Here is a 21,734-nt window from a genome sequence, read left to right as displayed (position 1 = left end):
GATGGGGGTGGAGATGCTCCTGTTCTCCCCAGTGGCAACTGGTTGGCGACTGGGGAGAACAGGATGCTGGGACTATAGGGGCCATTGGCTTGACCCAGAAGACTCTTCTTATGTTCCTCAGAAACAATGGCATACACTTCGTATTTATCAACCCCCCCCCACCCGTTTAAATTTAAGTATAAAGGTAAAGGGACCCCTGACCGTTAGGTCCAGTCGTGTCCGACTCTGGGGTTGCGGCGCTCCTCTTGCTTTATTGGCCGAGGGAGCCAGCGTACAGTTTCCGGGTCATGTGGCCAGCATGACTAAGCCGCTTCTGGCGAACCAGAGCAGCGCACGGAAACGCCGTTTACCTTCCCGCCGGAGCGGTACCTATTTATCTACTTGCACTTTGACGTGCTTTCGAACTGCTAGGTTGGCAGGAGCAGGGACCGAGCAACGGGAGCTCACACCGTCGTGGGGATTCGAACTGCCGACCTTCTGATCAGCAAGCCCTAGGCTCTGTGGTTTAACCCACAGCACCACCCGCTTCCCGCTTTAAGTGTAGAACTGCATATTATCTGTTGCAGGGCTCCAAACTCTCCCCCCACAACCCGCCAATCACTTGAAAATTGCTGAGGATCCCGGTGGACCTCTTAAGGTCTTTTCTGCCTGTTTTCCAGCAGTTGCGATTCCAGAGAATTCTAAATGCAGCTCAGCAAAATGCAGTGTTTTATAAGAAATGAAACAAGCAATAAAAATACAATTAAGAACTGATGTGGTTTCATGAGAATACTGTGTGATGTCTCACATCTTCAGCCACAAATCCACAGCTACACTACAGACCATGTAGATGGAGCTCGTGAACCGGCGGTGGTCCACGGGCTACAGCTTGGGAACTCCAGAGCTGTTTGTTAACACTAGAACTGCGCTATTCTGATTTTGCAGCTGAGAGCCTACAGCTCATAGCAAGGGTAGCCAGCATGGTGGGCTCCAGGTGTTCTTGACGCACAACACCAGCAGGGTCACAGGTCAGGGAGTGATGGGAGATGTAGTCTAACAGCATCTAGAGGGCCCCACCGTGGCTGGCTACTCTTGTTCAATCCCAACAAACCGATCTGACACATAATAATTCCCCTGAACCAAGAAGTAGGAACAGCCAAGAGATGAAATTTAGCAAGACAACACATTGATCTTACAAGAGTTCATAGAATCATACAAACTTCAGATATTTGAAAATGGCTATTCTATCTCTTCCCAGAGAGCCAGTGTGGTGTAGTGGTTAAGAGCAGTAGACTCGTAATCTGGTGAACCGGGTTCGCGTCTCTGCTCCTCCACATGCAGCTGCTGGGTGACCTTGGGCTAGTGACACTTCTCTGAAGTCTCTCAGCCCCACACACCTCACAGAGTGTTTGTTGTGGGGGAGGAAGGGAAAGGAGAGTGTTAGCCGCTTTGAGACTCCTTCGGGTAGTGAAAAGCGGGATATCAAATCCAAATCCAAACTCTCCTTCCCAGTCTTCTCTTGTCCAGGCTAAGCATACCCAACTCCTTCAACCGTTCCTCATAAGGCTTGGTCGGCTTGCCCTACATAATTCACTATGGTAACTTTGGCTACAGTGGCAAAATGGTTTTAGCAGAAACCGAACTGTAGCTGAATGGAAACGGTGTGCATTGCAACGAAAGCAGGACGGGCAGAAATTGCTGTCTCCTTGTATCCCAAGCTCTGGCCCTTCCCAAAAAGGCTTCTGTCTCTCTGTGTGTGCCTTTCTCTCTCTCCACCCCCCCAAATCTCAATCCCTTAAGCTGCAGCTTCTACATGGCTCAGTCCAGAATTCTACCGTCTTCCTCTGTGTCATGTGTGGATGGGATCTCAGGACATTTCTGACACAGATAAGAGGTTGGAGACAAGAGAAGCGCTTACCTCCAAGTGCATGTTCTGTCATACTGAGGCACAACGACTCCAGCCTGTTATTGATGTCAGGTTCTGTCACTGGTACCTGGAACTCTGCAGAAAAAAAACCAGAGAGTGTATTTCAATGCGAATAGGAAATATCTGCAGCGTGGCTGGAGGCACTTCCTGCTTGTGGAAGGAAAATCTGGTTAAGACAATAGTTTTTCCTTCTGGAGAATAATAATTATTATTATTCTTCTCCATTCTGAGCCGAGTGGGGAACTTGCCCACCTCTTTTCGTCTGGGAGATTGCAGTCAAAAACAACTAGTTAGTGCATGAAGGGGTAAAGGGCCACAGAGTTGTATTGCTAGACAGTCTCAGCCAGGCTACACCATAGTCTACTCTGCAAAGGAAGTGAAGCCTTTCTGCTTCCTTTCTCTTTCTCTCTGTAACCAAGGAGGACGTGTGTAAGCTTGCTCCGGAGCTCCTGAGCTCAAAGCACATATTTGGAACTACATTCTGTATTTTCTACCCAATAGTATTGTGCCTGTATTTATCCTTGCTGCTGCATGCAGCAATGCATGACTGAGACCTTGAATCTGTAAGTAAAGCATTTTAAACTTACTTGACAGTGTGTGGCCTGCTCATTTCAAGAGCGGTAGAAAGAGGTCACCTGCTGTGAGCAGCTGAATGGGATATAAATGTTTAAGAACCTATATTCCTAACGCTTTACTGTTGCTTAACTTTTGCGAGTTTAATCTCTGCTACTGGGGCTCTCTCCCTACGGTAGCATGGCGTTTTGAATCCAGGCACCCAGCTGTTTTCTTTCGCTGCTCACCCACACACCTGGGTCCACAGGGACCCATATATTTAATCCCCCACATTTCCCTTCTAACCTGATGATTTAAAAGCACCACCTTAAAAGACTTTGGAGTGGGGTGGCATCGGTGGAGCGGAGGCGGCAAGCTTGCCAAATGTCCACTGTCTCGCTTCGGCAGGCAGGGAGATAAGAAGAGGGTGAGGACTGGCAAAGGAGCAAGACGTCTTTGGCCTACCTGGCTGCTGAAACATAAGCATGGTTTGCGGAGAGGTGTGGACCGGCAGTGAGCGCGTCCTCTGCACAGAGCTGTGAGTCCGGCTGGGCATGCTGTTGCTCCCTCCGGGGTTTGCAAACCAAAGGTTCTGTAAGGCAGAAGGACATGCACCGTCAAGCTGCAAATGCAGAGGGCAACGGGAGGCGAAGCTACAAGATGCCCTACCCCACGCTGGCTGTGTACACTCTAGGACCTACAGGGACGCGGGCGGCGCTGTGGTCTAAACCACTGAGCCTCTTGGGCTTGCCGATCGGAAGGTCGGCGGTTCGAATCCCCACAACGGAGTGATCTCCCGTTGCTCTGTCCCGACTCCTACCAACCTAGCAGTTCGAAAGCACGCCAGTGCAAGTAGATAAATAGGTACTGCTGTGGCGGGAAGGTAAACAGAATTCCCATGCGCCCTGGCTTCCGTCACGGTGTCCCGTTGCACCAGAAGCAGTTTAGTCCTGCTGGCCACATGACACGGAAAGCTGTCTGTGGACAAACGCCGGCTCTCTCGGCCTGAAAGCGAGATGAACGCCGCAACTCCAAAGTCGCCTTTGACTGGACTTAACTGTCCAGGGGTCCTTTACCTTTTACCTTACACTCTAAGACCTATCATGCTGCAGAAGCAGGAAGGCACAAGGGAAATGGTCAGAACGGCACGACACACTGGGAAGATTTTGGATGCGTTGCATACAGTGGGAAGCAGCAATTCCAACTCCCGAGCCCCCGAGTTTTGTTAAACGGCCAGAGCCACTCCAAGGCAGGGCTTCTCGTCAGATTCTTTTCGTAGCTGACTCACAGGGTCTTGATCCTACTGGTGTAGGAGTGGACCAAGAATGTAAGAATAGCCGGCCGGATCAGGCCGTGGTGCACCCAGTCCAGCACCCTGTACTCACAGAGGCCAGCCCTATGGGAAACCAGCACGCAGGATCCGAGCACAAGAGCCCTCTCACCCCTCCTGCGGTTTCCAGCAACTGGCATTCCAGAAGCATTTGTCCAATTCTCTTTTAAAGCCGCCCACCCCTGCCTCCTGTGGCAGTGAGTTCCGCAGGTAAACAAGGCACTGTGTGAAGAAAATACCTCCCCCCCCCCCAATCCTGGCTCTCCCAGCATTCAGCTTCACTGGATCTGCACGAGTTCAGGGGTTACAAGACAGGGAGAATAACTTCTCTCGCCATGCTCAATTGCATAAATTTCTATCGTGTTGCCCCCCCTCTCCTCTCCTCTCCTCTCCTCTCCTCCAACCTAAACGACTCCAGACCCTGCTCACAATTTCCCCTCACATCGTTGCTTAAATCTTGTGCAAGGTTTTATTTTAACTTTCCAAATGCCGCACTTGTTTTTATTTTAAGAAGGCGTACATGTGCCTGAATATGCAACTTCCCCCCACCCCAGGCCTTTCCTCAAAGCATTCCCTCCCCCCGCCTGATCTCCTCTTTCTCCCCTTTACAGGACCTCTTTTTGCAGCAAGGAAGAGAGTGAAAACAGGAAATGCCAACAGATCATTCTGGCTCCCTTTCTTTTAAATCAACCCCCCGCCCAAGAAGGCCCTAGTTTCAGTCCAACGAACGAAACTGGTGACAAAGAAACCTTTTCCAACTAAACAACTTGACTTCTACTCCTGCATCGAGAAGTGGGCTATTGGGCTTGGAGAAGATCTCTTTCCAGGATAGGAATGCTGCACAGGGGCGTAGCAAGGGGGGGCGAGGGGGGCGGTCCACCCCAGGTTCCATAATGGAGGGGGTGACAAATTATCAAGGAACATTTTTTTAAAAAAATATAGTCCGGCCCCCGACAAGGTCTGAGGGACAGTGGACCAGCCCCCTGCTGAAAAAGTTTGCTGACCCCTGGTTCAGATCAAGACCCATCTGGTTTTTCAGCAACAGCCAGCAAGATGCTCCTGGGAGGCCAAGGGACGTCTTTGCTGTCTGCAGGAGAGTTTCTCCTGCAAATATCAAATTTCTCCTGTTGTGCAGTAACTCAGACCAGGGCTTTTAGTGGGGCGGCTTCCGCCCTGTGGAATAGCATCCCTGTTGAGATGCGACAGGTGCCTGTTACCTGCACTTTCTGGAAACAGCTGAAGACGGTTTCGTTCCTAGAGGTTTTCTCAGCTGGCAAAGTGGGTCTTTACGAGAAAGTGCCCACTCGTTAGGGTTAGTTACAGGTAGGTAGCCGTGTTGGTCTGCCATAATCGAAACAAATTTTTAAAAAATCCTTCCAGTAGCACCTAAGCAACTAAAGTTTGTTAGTGGTATGAGCTTTCGTGTATCTGAAGAAGTGTGCATGCACACAAAAGCTCACACCAACAACAAACTTAGTTGGTCTCTTAAGGTGCTACTGGAAGGAAATTTTTTTCACTCGTTAGGGTATCGGTCTTCGTTAAATGCATTTTTCGTTTCCGGGTTCTTAACTTTTTTTAAAATTATCTTTGTATAGATCGCCTTGCGACGGTGGTTTAAAAGGCAACTCATCCATCAAAGACGATAATGATAATAATAAACAATTTTAATGGTCCCTTCCTTCCTTATTTATTTATAACAGCTATCTCAGATAGTGTTTCCATATCGTATCTACGTTATTGGGCTCGTCCACCTGGGAGAAGAAAAACTCTGATCCTAAATCTTTGCTGCCTTGCAGGAGATGTTCGGGAGAAGAAAGGGCTGATGGGTAAACCCAAATCTGGAGTGGGGTTCCTGAGGTGGCTGCATGATGCCAGATGGGCGGGGAATGAATGAATGAAGGAAGGATTGAATGAATAATAATTGTACGCCTCCTTCCAAGATCTCCTGCAGCCAAGCTACTGCCAAACGCATCATTCTGCTTACCAATGGACCACTTCAGTGAGGCCGAGGAAGAGGGTCTTGTTTTCTAGGCTGCCTAGGACCTCCAGTTGTGTGTCCCCCCCGGGGGGGTTGTCACTTGGTTGCTGCTAACACAGCCTTTTAACTTCACCCTCACAGGTTTACTCCATTCTCTCTCTCTCTCTCTCTCTCTCTCTCAACACCAACAACCCACCCTGGGACCTCAATCATAACCACAATAGCAGAAATTGAGGGTTATCCCCTAATAGCTGTCAACCTGTCCCTTTTTTTGCAGGAAATTCCCTTATTATAGAAGAAGAAGAAGACGAAGAGTTTGGATTTGATATCCCGCTTTATCACTACCCGAAGGAGTCTCAAAGCGGCTCACATTCTCCTTTCCCTTCCTCCCCCACAATTGCGGCTGAGAGACTTCAGAGAAGTGTGACTAGCCCAAGGTCACCCAGCAGCTGCATGTGGAGGAGAGGGGAAGCGAACCCGGTTCCCCAGATTGCGAGTCTACCGCTCTTAACCACTACACCACACTGGCATTGGGAAAGAGCAGGGAGGGTTGACAGCTATGTAAACAGCAGTGGGGAACAGCAGGGGGGGTTGACAGCTATGTTAATCCCCTGCTGTTTGCTTGCAGAGCTCTTGAGATAGACTGCCCTTGGGTGTGGAGGCTCCACTGAGCTAATAAGCCATCGACTGGTTTCTCGTCTTCCCTCGTTTTGCACCTTTCTCTTTCGGAGATATCTGAACTGACGGCCGTCCTTGACATCTGGGTAAGCTATCTAGATGGGACACTTCTCTTATGTTCTTAAGGAGCTGGCTGCCATGGGGCAGATACGCACCTGCCTCCCTTGCTTGAGGATGGTGGGGTTGGCGGCCGTGCTGCGCTGGCTGGCTCCCAGAAGGCCGCTGGAGCCCAGGAGGCCCAGCCGCGTGGTAGGCAGGTTCCGGGAGGGGATCTGGAACTGGCGCGGGTTCCGGCGTCCCATTCCTGCACCTACAGATCCAGCTGTTGGCAGGGAGTTCGACTGGCCGAAACCTCGGCTGGGAAAAGAACAAACACACCTGCTTACCTCTGCTACCCCAGGGGCGTTATTTTGAACCAAAGATTTAGCTGCCCGGTGCCGCTACTTAAAACGAAGGATCATGCAGGCGCCCCTTAATTCCAAACATACCGTATTTTTCTCTCAATAAGATGCACTGTTTTCCCTCCTAAAAGGTAAGGGGAAATATCTGTGCGTCTTATGGAGCGAATTGCCCAGGTCCCTGGAGCCAATGTTCCCAGGGGCCAAAAGAGGATCATGCTTTTTATTTTACAAAGAGAAAAGGGGGTGTTGAAAGGACCCCGCTCAGCAGTTGATCAGCAAGAGATCGGGAGAGAGATAAGAGTCCCTGGCTCCCTTTCAGCCCTGCCCTCCTTTGTTGAATTTGCTGCAGAGGGAGGTTGTTTGTTTCCCCAGCGACATGTGACTGGCTGATTAGATTATCTGTCTGGAAACTGTAGAAAAGGTTCCCTTTCCTTTAGAAGCTGCAGAAATGTGAGTTGAACCCCATAAAAACGGGGCTTTTCCTCTTTGCTTTTCCCCCTTTGCAAAAGGAGCTTTGCTTTTCCTCCTTTGCAAAAAAAGCTGCAAGACTTTTAGCTGATCCTCAAAAAACCAGGGCTTTTCCCTTTGCAAAAAAAGCTGCAAAACTTTTAGCTGATTCTCAAAAAAACCAGGGCTTTTCTCTTTGCAAAAACCTGCAAAACTTTTAGCTGATCCTCAACCCCCCCCCCAAAAAAACCAGGGCTTTTCCCTTTGCAAAAAAAGCTGCAAAACTTTTAGCTGATCCTCAAAAAAAAAAAAAAAAACAGGGTTTTTCTCTTTGCAAAAAAAGCTGCAAAACTTTTAGCTGATCCTCAAAAAAACAGGGCTCTTAGAGGAGGAAAACCAGAAAAATAGTTTTTTTTCTTGTTTCCTCCTCTAAAAACGAGGTGTGCCCTATGGTGCGGTGCGCCCTATGGAGTGAAAAATACGGTAGATTGCGGTGATTTCTGGTTTAACGGCCTTACGTCTGCGCTTTCTGTTCCTCATCGGACAGCGGTGTTTCCACCTGCCTTGCCCCACCCAGCCTTTCCCAGGCTATGATTTGTATGTTCTGTGGTATTTTATGCAATGTGATTTGCTGTTACTTTTACTGATTATATATGTTGGTAATTCTTTGTTGTGGTCAGTGGTGGAGGAAGCCCTGCCTCCTCCAAGGTGACTCCGCTCATTGGCTCCCCCTGAACCTAGTGGCACCCTAAAGACTCCTGGTTCAGGCTGGCCTGGAATTTTCCCAGGGTGGCACTCAAGCCTTGACTTCCTGCCTCCCACCCCACTGGGCACATGCAGCGGCATCAAAACATCAGTGCGGTTGAGTCAACTGTGAACATATCCTTTTGACCTGCCCATTTTATGCAGATCTTTGACAAAAACTTACAGCTCCACTCCTAGGCCAACTTAGCCTAGTAGACAGAGAAAGACAGGTTTTGTTTTCGTTGAACAATTTTACTGGTACCACAACTTTCTTGGTGGCCAAATTTCTTTTTTTGGGGCCCTTAAATGCCGTAAGGTTAAAATCGACAGTATTGACGTGGGTCTAAATGCATAATCTACTTCTCATTGTATGTTTTAGTGTTAAGCTCTTTGAGATGTTTAGACCGTTTTAATTTTTGTACGGATAATGATTGTGTAGTGACTGGCGGTCTAATAAATTCTATTGATTGATTGATTGATTGATTGAAAACATCAGTGTGGCTCCCCGCGCCGCAGAAGTGACAAAGCCCAGCACCCCAGCCACCCTCCCAGGCCCCGTATTCAGGAGAGAAAAGGCCCCAAACGTACGTTCTCTGCTGCCGGTACCCCGAGAGATCGAGGATGGATTTCCGAGGGAAAGCCCTGAAGAGTTTTTGCACCTGCTGTTTCCATGACAACAACCTTTTCTTCTGCGTCTCCGTAAACGCCTGCCCAAAAGAAAGAGGGGTGAGGAGAGGAGAGGAGGCAACATCAGAAATATAATAATAATAATAATAATAATAATAATAATATGCACCGAGTTGTTAATAAAAAACATCTTAGCAAATACTGAATTCTAAAATGGCGAACCTTTCCCTGGCACCTGTTGGGGAAGGGCTGGCAATAAAAAAAAAAAAAATACAGTAATGAAAGGGGATCTTTATGATTTAAATTCCCTATAGGCTTGACGCAACCGGTTGCCCTTTGGAACAAGAAGGTTTGATCGCCAGGCACTTTCTTGCATGTGAGTCATTTGGAGGGGACAACACAGAGCAAGGTTTTGAACAATGTCCACTGTGTGGATATTGCGGCCCTGGTGACAAATCTCTTGGGGCGGAAGCAGCCTCTCTGGAGATCCTGAACCAACGATCGCTCCTTCGACGTGCAACTGGCTAGGCAGCAGTCGTCTTCTCTGCTCGTCTTGCAGTAAAGGTAAAGGGACCCCTGACCATTAGGTCCAGTGGTGTCCGACTCTGGGGTTGCAGCGCTCATCTCGCGTTACTGGCTGAGGGAGCCGGCGTACAGCTTCCGGGTCATGTGGCCAGCATGACTAAGCCGCTTCTGGTGAACCACAGCAGTGCACGGAAACGCCGTTTACCTTCCCGCTGGAGCGGTACCTATTTATCTACTTGCACTTTGACGTGCTTTCGAACTGCTAGGAGGGCAGGAGCAGGGACCGAGCAACGGGAGCTCACTCCGTGGCGGGGATTCGAACCGCCGACCTTCTGCGGAGCAGAACGTAAATCTCATGGCGAGTGGTAAAACTCATCAAAGCCCAATGGTCTTCCAATGAACACCCAATGGTCTTCCAATGGTAAGAGTTACAGGCTTGTAAATTCTAACAGAAAAAACAGCTTTAAAGTTACATACGTATAATTCGTTACAATGTAACTCTTACCAGAATATATATACCTTTATTTGACTGCAACTCATGAGTAGGATTTATTTCTAGTATTGAAATTTCTGGCCAGAGTTCTTGGTGTGTGTGTTTTTTGGTATATCAATAACAAGAACTCCAATTTATCTAATTTTAATTTTTAACATCTACAATACTGTCTTATTTATTTTATAGTACAGTACATTGATTACTGCTTTCATTTTATGGATCAATAGTCTCGTTAGACAGTAAAATTCATGTTAAACTGCTGTTTTAGGGGTTGTTTTTAAAAGTCGGGAACGGATTAATCCGTTTTGCCTCCCTTCCTATGGGAAAGTGTGCCTTGGTTTTGGAATGTACTTCTGGAACGGATTAAGTTTGTTTCCCCAGCGACATGTGACTGGCTGATTAGATTATCTGTCTGGAAACTGTAGAAAAGGCTCCCTTTCCTTTAGAAGCTGCAGAAATGTGAGTTGAACCCCATTAAAGACGGGGCTTTTCCTCTTTGCTTTTCCCCCTTTGCAAAAGGAGCTTTGCTTTTCAAAGAAGTCAACTTCTCAAAGAAGTCAACTTGTAGGGGCCGATGTCCCTTCAGTCTCTCCCCCCCACCCATAAAATATTTGAGGGACAGGGTGCTCCTCAAAGTTGATGGGGCACTGCCATTCAAATGGTGTGCGTGCATCAAGCCATGTGATCGATTATACAGGGTGGGGCTTACCTGCTCCCCTATTTTATTCAAGTTGGTACCCATGCAACCCACGGACGTGGGTGGCGCTGTGGTCTAAACCACTGAGCCTAGGGCTTGCTGATCAGAAGGTCAGTGGTTCGAATCCCCGCGACGGGGTGAGCTCCCGTTGCTCTGTCCCAGCTCCTGCCCACCTAGCAGTTCGAAAGCACGTCAAAGTGCAAGTAGATAAATAGATACCACTCCGGTGGGAAGGTAAACGGCGTTTCCGTGCGCTGCTCTGGTCTGCCAGAAGCGGCTTAGTCATGCTGACCACATGACTCGGAAGCTGTCTGCGGATAAACGCCAGCTCCCTCAGTCAGTAAAGCGAGATGAGCACGCAACCCCAGAGTCGTCTGCGACTGGACGTAATGATTAGGGGTCCCTTTACCTTTACCCATGCAATGCACTTCTGCTCCTGCCATGAATAGCATGAGGCCCCTGGGAGATTCCTGTAGGGCAGCGGAATCCCCTTGGGAAGAAAACGGTTCCCTACCGCTGCAATACCAGGCGTTTTGGCCTACAACTCCCAGCAGTCCCAGGGAGTTGTAGTCCAAGATGCCTGAGCTGGTATCCAGCTGAAGACCAGTTTCCCCTGCGTCCCTAGTAAAGAGCAAAAGCTAAGCAAAGACCCACTGGGCGGCACTCACCTCGTGAATTAGGCATTTGTCGATCAGCTGGAGATAGGAGCTGATATTCTCCTCATCCGGCCTGGAGACAAGGAGCTGGGTGCACACTGCAAAGTGATAAATATATATATATTTATATATATTAAGTGTGGGAAGGGAGGGAGAGAGGCAGAAGGAAGCCTATACTCCGCTTGGAGAAATTTGCACCTGCTTTAACAGTAAGTTTCCGAGCACAATTCAAAGTGTCGGTGCTGACCTTGAAAGAAGAGAAGAAGAAGAAGAAGAGTTTGGATTTGATATCCCGCTTTATCACTACCCGAAGGAGTCTCAAAGCGGCTCACATTCTCCTTTTCCCTTCCTCCCCCACAACAAACACTCTGTGAGGTGAGTGGGGCTGAGAGACTTCAGAGAAGTGTGACTAGCCCAAGGTCACCCAGCAGCTGCATGTGGAGGAGCAGAGACACGAACCCGGTTCCCCAGATTACGAGTCTACCGCTCTTAACCACTACACCACACTGGCTCTCCCTAAAGGGCCTCGGCCCAGTAGACCTGAAGGATCATCTCCACCCCCATTGTTCTGCCCGGACACTAAGATCCAGCGCCGAGGGCCTTCTGGCGGTTCCCTCCCTGCGAGAAGCAAGGTTACAGGGAACCAGGCAGAGGGCCTTCTCGGTGGTGGCGCCCGCCCTGTGGAACGCCCTCCCAGCAGATGTGAAGGCAATAAGCAACTATTTTACTTTTAAAAGACAACTGAAGGTGGCGGCCCTGTTTAGGGAAGTTTTTAATGTTTGATGCCGTGTTGTTCTTAATATTCGGTTGAAAGCCGCCCAGAGTGGCTGTGGAAACCCAGCCAGATGTGCGGGGTATAAACAAACAAACCAGCCCTGTTTCAGAGACCTGCGTGGAATAGCGAAGAGCCCTCCACGAAGAATGTTTTCACACACACACACAGATTCCATTAATGCCTTTCTCCCTTTAGCTCCTTATTTTGCTCCGCGTTACTATGGCGTCCATCTGCAATTACTCCATTCAAGTCTATTTATAAAAAAGGGAGAAGCAGCTGGGGTCCTCTGCCTGAGCGGACAGGTCAGATGCAGAGCCTCGAGGAGGGAAGGCTCTCACTTGCCACAAGGGGGGCACAAACGGACGTTCGGCAATGCAGACCACGGGACCCGTTGTTATCTTTGGCAGGTGGGCGCTTCCGCAGAAGAGGTCTCCTCCTCCAGGGTCTCCTCTAGACAGTTTGCGTTTACTGAGCAATCGCCCCGATTTGCTTGCACAAAGCTAGCGCAGGGGGGCCATTCCATTGTCACGGGTGGGACACTTTGACCATGTTTTTTGGTATTCACACATGTGTAACAATGTAAATACACATAAAAATTAACAACCAAAATTTAAACTATGTTCTTAATAAGATACTGAACATTTTACTAATTTTTTATTGTTTTTATGGATATTTTTGACAATTTTATTAAATGTTAAAAGTGTTGTCACGGGTGGGACAAAAAAAGGACATGGAGCTTGAGATAAGTTTGATTTATGGAAAAACTCTGTGAGTTGGGAGGTGAATCAATGATAAACTCAGCATATCTGTTTAAATCAATGTTTATTGGTTACAACTATGCAATCAGGAATTAAGTTTAAGAAATTTAACGATACAAAATTAAGGAAAAAATGCTGTCACGGGTGGGACAATCATCAGAAAACTTTTAACTTGAACACTTCTGTGAAGACTACGTGGGTGGACTTTTGAAAAGAAGGTCCATAAAATAAACTTCTTTTGTCTTTAGCTTTTAAAAAAATGGTTAGACTGCACGTTTGGAATCTTCCTCACCAAAGTCCAGCGCTCATCTAGCATTCTTATCAGGCTCATTTTTCACGGAATGGCCCAGGGGTTAGACCCTGGCTGCATCCAGATGTTGGGGGGGGGGGTTATTGTTAATTCTACCGGTTATAACGCCAGTGTTTCCGTTCTGATTTCTAATGCTCCTTTCAGGCTGCAGCACCTACTGCGTGGCTTTCGGGCCGATATACCGCCATGCCACATACTAAATTTCAAACAGCAGAAAAGAACTGTATGCCTGGATACCTCCCCAAATATTGCCACCTGAAAGTGCAACACAAAACTCTCATTTATGAGTCAAGGAGGTTGCACAAATGGGATGTTTTCTGGAAACAATTAGCACAGAATTGAGCTATAAACTTTCACACATTTCCAGCATTATTATTATTATTATTATTATTATTATTAACTGTGCCTTCAGGATGGGTAAAGGCGGGTAGGGTGATGTACAGTTTGTCGCTTCCCTGCTTTTCAATATATAACTTTAAATTGATGTTATTGTTTTATTATATTATTAAATTAACATTTAATATAAAAAAACATGGTCAGAGAGAATTGAGGAGGAAAAGAAACAGCAGAGTACAGATCTAAAAAGACACATAGACACGGGCACATGGAATATGCCTGAACGTTATACACAAGACAAACTTTTTCTTGAAAATGGAGAGGAAAGATGTACTTTTCATATCCCGCTTTTCACTACCCGAAGGAGTCTCAAAGTGGCTCACATTCTCCTTCGCCTTCGTCTCCCACAACAAACACTCTTTGAGGTGAGTGGGGCTGAGAGACTTCAGAGAAGTGTGACTAGCCCAAGGTCACCCAGCAGCTGCATGTGGAGGAGAGGGGACGCGAACCCGGTTCCCCAGATTACGAGTCTACCGCTCTTAACCACTACACCACACTGGCTCGCAGCAAGACCTTCCCCGATCACGGCTCCTTACCTTTGCCCATGACCTTAGTAAACTGCCCTGGGATGTCCCCTTCGGGCAAGGGAGCCCCTCCAGATTCCCCCTCGCAGCCTGGCAGTTGGTGGTGGGGCATCCCCCCCGCGGCAGAGCCCTTGCAGTCGGGCCCCTGTCCGTCGGAGCCAATCAGAGAAGCCGTGCGATGGGGCTCAGGATCCCGTCCGCGGTCGTCCGCCGTCAGGTTCCGGGAGGAGTAAGCTTTGATGGGGGTGAGGATCATTTGGTGAAGCTCCTGCAGGGGCACACGCAGGTTGCCCCCTTCGAGGATGTCCTGCGGGAAACAGCACCCCCTGGACATTAATGTCTTGGCTTCTTAGCCTCACCTAAGCAATGCTCACCCTGTGCTTAACCTACTGCTTTGGTTTAGCCACTCGCAGAGTTGGAACCACTTTCTTGGGTTCCATGATCACTGCAGATGGTGACAGCAGTCACAAAATTAGAAGACACCTGCTTCTTGAGAGAAAAGCAATGACAAACCTAGACAGCATCTTAAAAAGCAAAGACATCACCTTGCCGACAAAGGTCCGTATAGTTAAAGCTATGGTTTTCCCAGTAGTAATGTACGGAAGTGAGAGCTGGACCATCAAGAAGGCTGATCGCCGAAGAATTGATGCTTTTGAATTATGACAAAATCGAAAATTCTTTCTAGTAGCACCTTAGAGACCAACTGAGTTTGTTCCTGGTATGAGCTTTCGTGTGCATGCACACTTCTTCAGATACACTGAAACAGGAGTCACCAGATCCTTAAATATAGTGGGGGAGTGGGGAGGGGTATTACTCAGAAGGGTGGTGGGAATGGGTGATAGGCTGATAAGTGTGGAAAACCTGTTGACGACTCTAAATCAAGGGTCTTTTGAATTATGGTGCTGGAGGAGACTCTTGAGAGTCCCATGGACTGCAAGAAGATCAAACCTCTCCATTCTGAAGGAAATCAGCCCTGAGTGCTCACTAGAAGGACAGATCCTGAAGTTGAGGCTCCAGTACTTTGGCCACCTCATGAGAAGAGAAGACTCCCTGGAAAAGACCCTGATGTTGGGAAAGATGGAGGGCACAAGGAGAAGGGGACGACAGAGGATGAGATGGTTGGACAGTTTTCTCGAAGCTACTAACATGAGTTTGGCCAAACTGTGGGAGGCAGTGAAGGATAGGCGTGCCTGGCGTGCTCTGGTCCATGGGGTCACGAAGAGTCGGACATGACTGAACGACTGAACAACAACAACATCTTCTCTCTTATCTGCTTTCTAGACGAAAGAGAAATCGCCTTTCCCCGCAGCAAATGCACACATTCTGCAAATTAATTTCATGCCAGATTTCTCTCCCAACAACCTTGGTGTGTGCCCTGAAAGGTTTTCTAAAAACTGGCTTTCTCATTGTGCACCGATATATAAAAGCAACTTGTTAAACTTGTTAACATCCTCCTCAGAAAGTCTTCTTGCTCTCTAGGCAGACCCTGCTCATGCCGCTTCCAGACGACCCTGTTTCTTGCTTCTTCTTTTTTGCGGGTAGTGGTTAAAGGTAAAGGTAAAGGGACCCCTGACCATTAGGTCCAGTCGCGGACAACTCTGGGATTGTGGCACTCATCCTGCTTTACTGGCTGAGGGAGCCAGCGTACAGCTTCCGGGTCATGTGGCCAGCATGACTAAGCCGCTTCTGGCGAACCAGAGCTACACACGGAAACGCCGTTTACCTTCCCGCTGGAGCGGTACCTATTTATCTACTTGCACTGGTGTGCTTTCAAACTGCTAGGTTGGCAGGAGCAGGGACCGAGCAACGGGAGCTCACCCTGTCGTGGGGTTAGTTAGATGATATTGTGTTATCTCACACTTTCCAGTGGATTTTCCTGTTGCTTTCCTTATCACCAAAAAGTCCCAAATTCCCCAGGTGGCATGTGATTGAATCCCACTCAAAAGAGCAACAACTCCCTTGAACAATTGATTACTCTCGTTACGTTCCTTGGAGCTTGTTCACTAGTAAATACATTTTAGGATTGCAGCCTCGGAGGAAAAACGCCGACAACTCAGCTTTGATTCATCGCCTTCTGTTTTACAGAGAACGCAGCGGCAAGACCGTGGTTGGGTTTGCGTATTCATGACAGCCTAATCAATATATCAATATTTCAGACGCAACAGGGGCAGGCAAGCAGCGGGAGAAAAGAGACCCATGAAACTGCTCAGAAATCACACATGAATCATGCAGGCTTTTCCTCCCTCTTCTTGGCCTTTAAGAGCCTGTATTAACTCGGAGAGGGATCTATCACAGCTTCATTATCTTCTGCAGGATTCCTAAATAAGTTGTGTACTATAAACAAGGGGAGCAGAGGCGTGAGCTAACCCAACGCAGACAAGACACCCTGCAGAGCTACTGAAATGGTCCAAACACAGCTGGGTGGTGAGCTAACTATAGACCAGGCATCCCCAAACTGCAGCCCTCCAGATGTTTTGGCCTACAACTCCCATGATCCTTAGCTAACAGGACCAGTGGTCAGGGATGATGGGAATTGTAGTCTAAAACATCTGGATGGCCAAATTTTGGGGATGCCTGCTATAGACCTAACATACTCCCTCAATATTATTTACTAGCAGCCTTGTGCCCGGCACTCCTAAGGAATTCAATGAAAACAAACTATTAGTGCAGTTTTGAAACCAGCGGTTATAGTCAAGGTTTCGAAAGGTTCGGTCCGCCATCTTGACTCAAAATGGCACCCAGCTGTATCAAAACAGACAAAAGCTTGCCGATCAGAAGGTTGGCGGTTCGAATCCCCGCGACGGTGTGAGCTCCCGTTGCTCGGTCCCTGCTCCTGCCCACCTAGCAGTTTGAAAGCACGTCAAAGTGCAAGTAGATAAATAGGTACCGCTCTGGCGGGAAGATAAATGGCATTTCCGTGCGCTGCTCTGGTTCGCCAGAAGCGGCTTAGTCATGCTGGCCACATGACCCGGAAGCTGAGCGCCACAACCCCAGAGTCATCCACGACTGGACCTAATGGTCAGGGGCCCCTTTACCTTTACCTTTTGACTTAAGAAGTGTCTGAATGCATAGTAAACAGGCAAGCTGGAAGCTTTACGAAATTTATAATGGGATGGAACGTTTAATAAGACTTCATAGAAAGACTTGCATTGCAATAATCTCTCCAATGTTCTTTTTTTTTTCCTTTTCTCCTTCTTTCTTTACTCATGAGGTCCATTCTCCCTTCTAGTCCTTGTTTATAGACACTTTCCTGTACAGCATCCTTTGCTAGCCTGGTGCATAGCTGTCAACCTTCCAATTTTTGTGGGAAATTCCCCTATCAGTACTATAGTACTAGACAGCATCTTAAAAAGCAGAGACATCACCCTGCTGACAAAGGTCCGTATAGTTAAAGCTATGGTTTTCCCAGTAGTAATGTACGGAAGTGAGAGCTGGACCATCAAGAAGGCTGATCGCTGAAGAATTGATGCTTTTGAATTTTGGTGCTGGAGGAGACTCTTGAGAGTCCCATGGATTGCAAGAAGATCATACCTATCCATCCTTAAAGAAATCAGCCCTGAGTGCTCACTGGAAGGACAGATCCTGAAGTTGAGGCTCCAGTACTTTGGCCACCTCATGAGAAGAGAAGACTCCCTAGAAAAGACCCTGATGTTGGGAAAGATGGAGGGCACAAGGAGAAGGGGGCGACCGAGGACGAGATGGTTGGACAGTGTTCTCGAAGCGACTGGCATGAGTTTGGTCAAACTGCGGGAGGCAGTGGAAGATAGGAATGCCTGGCTTGCTCTGGTCCATGGGGTCACGAAGAGTCGGACACGACTGAACGACTGAACAACAACAACTGATAGGGGAATTTCCCACAAAAAAGGAAAGGTTGACAGCTATGGCCTGGTGCCCTCCACAACCTTTGGACTACAAGTCCCATCATGTAGCCTGAGGCTGCTGGGAGTTGTAGTCCAAAACATCTGCAGAGTCCCAGATTGGCAGAGTCCTCAGCATCAGACCTCTTCCTCTTCCTTCCTTGCCCAACCCCTCAGGTCTAAACTCTTTGTTTTCTACTTGACTTCTGGCCCATTTCTCCGTATGTCCCCTGCGGGATTAGAACACACTGTGACATCAGAGCAGCTTAGCCAACTGTAACGCAGGTGGGCGGGGAGGGAGCAAAAAATGTTTCAAGGCAGCTCATACAGGAAATCATTGGCACACAGGACAGAGAGGAGACATATCTAGGAGCAAAACAAAAGGGCGGGGGATTGAGAACCTTTATTATTAACACACTTAATTGATGTTAACGGCCGAAACCTCATCAGTTTTGAGGGATAAGCTGAGTCAACTCACCCTTTCCAGGGACTTGAGAAGGTTCTGCCTTTCCTTTAGCTTTTGGATGCTGATCACAATTTTGTGCCTTGCACCTTTGGTAACGTTCTGGAACAACAACGTAGATCTCTGTGTTAATATATGCACACACACACACATGTGGGCCACCGACAGCAAGGCAGACAGGGGGCTACAACATGGTGGTGCTCAGCAACATGTAGGAGACCCCGAGAGAACTTGAAACCTTCCGCCCATTAATCAGATCGGTGGTTCCCCAAGTTTTTGGGGCCACCGTCCCCTTGGTTCTGTAAAACTCATCCCCAGTGGCCCCCTACCCGATTAAAAAGCATTATTCAAAATAGCAGTTTGCACAACCCGGTAAGGAAGATATAAAAACTCAACAAAATCCAAAACAGTAACTGTTAATTGTATTCATAATACAATTGCAACTATTTAATTTTAATTGTACGTTTCCGAGCACAATTCAAAGTGTTGGTGCTGACCTTTAAAGCCCTAAACTGCCCAGTATACCCGAAGGAGCGTCTCCACCCCCATTGTTCAGCCCGGACACTGAGGTCCAGCTCCGAGGGCCTTCTGGTGGTTCCCTCACTGCAAGAAGCGAGGTTACAGGGAACCAGGCAGAGGGCCTTCTCGGTGGTGGCACCTGCCCTGTGGAACGCCCTCCCATCAGGTGTCAAAGAGATAAACAACTAACTGACTTTTAGAAGACACCTGAAGACAACCCTGTTTAGGGAAGTTTTCAATGTTTTATCACTATAATAATAATAATAATAATAATAATAATAATAATAATAATACAGTCACACCTCTAGATATGAACGCTGTATGTTGCGTTCATCATGCGCTACCAACGTGCTGAACCCGGAAGTACCGTAACGGGTTACCTCTGGGTTTGGCGGTTCACGCATGCACAGAAGCGCCGAATCGCGTCGCGCACATGCGCAGACGCGGCATTTCAGGTTGCGCGCTGCTTATGTTGCAAACGGGGCTCCGGAATGGATCCTGTTCGCAACCAGATATATGACTGTAATAATATCCTGTTGGAAGCTGCCCAGAGTGGCTGGGAAACCCAGTTATTATTATAAATAAATATTATTATTATTATTATTATTATTATTATTATTATTATTATTATTATTATTATCATCATTATTATTATTATTTCCATTAATTTTCTGGGTGACCTCACATACTTGTGCCTCCAGCTGACACTCGGTCAGTGACATCATCTCGTCATACGTCATCTGGGAGAAAAGGGCGGCGTACTTGTGGAGGCGGAGACTCTTCAGCCAGGCAGGAACATCTGCAAGTCGGGGACGGAGAAAAATGCACAAGTTAGATCTTGTGGGCTTGAATAACAAAGCACGAAAACTGTAGCACAGAGGGCTATTTGTTCGAGGCGTTACTTTTCGTATATAAACCCCTTAACAACTTTATATGGGGAAACCCAGCCAGGTGGGCGGGGTATAAACAAATTATTATCATTCCGTGGGACTAGTCTCCTTGCAAGATTGTGTGCCCTTCTCGGCCGCAGTGACCTGCGAAACCAGCACTGCTACGAATGCCAAATCATAATACATGTTCTGCTGTTGTACGAAACCGATCTTTTCAGTAAACTTTGGAACTTCCTGCCTATGGACATCACTTCACTACACGCTTTTCAATGTCTGCTAAAAGCATTTTTGCTGTTGTTGTTCAGACAAAATTCAGACATGTAGAATGTTGGTGTGTGTTCTGCTTTCAATTTATCGCCGATTTTAATCTTTTGAATGTTTCAGATAGTTGCTTTCACGGATAATTTTGTTGTTTTATTCTTTTTGTAAACCGCTTTGAGGGTGATTTAAAAAAACCCAACAACAATCAAGCAGTGTATTCTGTAGGAAATCGATTACTTTGTGTGGCGGTAACACTTTGGAACTCCCTGCTTATTGATACCAGACAGGCGCCTTCACTGCAACTCTTTTCGGCGTCTGCTGAAAACATTGTTATTTAGACGAGTCTACCCAGGTGTTTAGAAGTTTGTTTGAGTTTTAATTAGTTTTGGTCTATTCTGTTGTGGTTTTAACTTTCCGCACGTTTTAAGTTAGGGTTGCGAATTTTTCAGCGGTATTTTTTGTAAAAAAGCTCGGAGGGTTTTCTTTTCTACAATTCAGTGGTGCTCAAAGTTAATAAAATAAAGGAAGAAATACAAATATTATGGAATGAATGAATGAATGAATAACTAAATGCTCACAAAATGAATAAATATGACTGTTAGGAAACAAATGAATAAATAGAATGTTTTAGCTGATTTAAGTTCGAGATTTTGGATTGATACAAACCATCCTGGGATCTGCTGGTGGAGGGGGGGGTGGATAATAATAAATTTAATACTGTTCCTATTCCTGCTACTTAGCATTGCTCGTTGAACACCCAGTGTGTAGCTGAAGGCTTTCTGTCCTCATCCAATCAGAACCCAAATACAGTTGTTCCTTGGAAGTCAAACGGAATCCGTTCCGGAAGTCCATTCGACTTCCAAAATGTTTGGAAACCAAAGCGCTGCTTCTGATTGGCTGCAGGAAGCTCCTGTAGCCAATCGGGAGCTGCGGAAGCCTCGTCGGACGCTTGTCTTCCGACGAACGTTCGCAAACCGGAACACTCACTTCCAGGTTTGCGGCATTCGGGAGCCAAAACGTCTGAGTATACCAAAGTGTTTGGGATCCAAGGTACGACTGTATAGGGCAGAGGTCAGCCACCATGGGACAGCAAGGAAGAAGAGCCCAGGGGGAAAGAATAATAGATCTGTAGAGTTGGAAGGGACCCCAAGGGTCATCTAGTCCAACCCCCTGCAATGCAGGAATCTCAACTAAAGCATCCATGTCAGATGGGCATCCAACCACTGCTTAAAAACCTCCAGTCCACAACCTCCTGAGAGAGACCGTTCCACTGTTGAACAGCTCTTGCTGTCAGAAAGTTCTTCCTTGTGTTTAGTCGGAATCTCCTTTCTTGTGACTTGAAGTCATTGGTTCGAGTCCTACCGCCCAGAGCAGGAGAAAACAAGCTTGTTCCCTTTTCCATGTGACAGCCCTTGTGATATCTGAAATGGCTCTAAAATCACCTCTCAGTCTCCTTTTCCAGACTAAACATTCCCAGCTCCCTCAACCGTTCCTCATAAGGACCCTTGATCATCCTGGTCGCCCTCCTCTGCGCACCTTCCAGCTTCTCAATATCCTTCTTAATTGTGATGCCCAGATCTGGACACAGAACTCCAAGTGGGGTCTCACACCAAGGCAGAATAGAATGGGACTTTTACTTCCCTTGACCTGGACACTATACTTCTGTTGATGCAGCCTAGAATAGCATTAGATTTTTTTGCTGCTGCGTCACACTGCGGCCTCGTGTTCAGGTTGCGTTCCACCAAGACCCCTAGATCCTTTCCCCATATAAGCCAGGTCTCCTCCATCTTATATGGGTGCAGCTGGTTCTTCCTGCCTAAGTGCAGAACCTGACATTTGTCCCTATTAAAATTCATTTTGTTAGTCTTGACTCTGTGGTGTTAGTCCCCCCTCCTAGTTTTATGTATTTTAATATATATTAAATGTATTTTAATATTTGATGGATGC

General features: G+C 47.4%; 1 protein-coding gene across 2 annotated transcripts in view; it reads right to left on the bottom strand.

The window, feature by feature from the left end:
• Positions 1-21,734, bottom strand: part of SAMD4A (sterile alpha motif domain containing 4A) — a 112,927-nt gene that overhangs the window by 5,861 nt on the left and 85,332 nt on the right. For both annotated transcript variants that reach the window (XM_033164952.1, XM_033164868.1), the window contains 8 exons: positions 19,326-19,435; positions 18,133-18,219; positions 13,810-14,104; positions 11,047-11,132; positions 8,625-8,743; positions 6,600-6,801; positions 2,924-3,050; positions 1,898-1,981 (listed from right to left, as the gene is read on the bottom strand). In XM_033164952.1, coding sequence (XP_033020843.1) covers positions 1,898-1,981; positions 2,924-3,050; positions 6,600-6,801; positions 8,625-8,743; positions 11,047-11,132; positions 13,810-14,104; positions 18,133-18,219; positions 19,326-19,435 — 1,110 coding nt within the window. The remainder of the gene's footprint in view (positions 1-1,897; positions 1,982-2,923; positions 3,051-6,599; positions 6,802-8,624; positions 8,744-11,046; positions 11,133-13,809; positions 14,105-18,132; positions 18,220-19,325; positions 19,436-21,734) is intronic.

Source organism: Lacerta agilis, chromosome 1 (assembly GCF_009819535.1).
Source record: "Lacerta agilis isolate rLacAgi1 chromosome 1, rLacAgi1.pri, whole genome shotgun sequence".
NCBI lineage: Eukaryota > Metazoa > Chordata > Lepidosauria > Squamata > Lacertidae > Lacerta > Lacerta agilis.
This window is presented reverse-complemented; position numbering and strand designations above follow the sequence as displayed.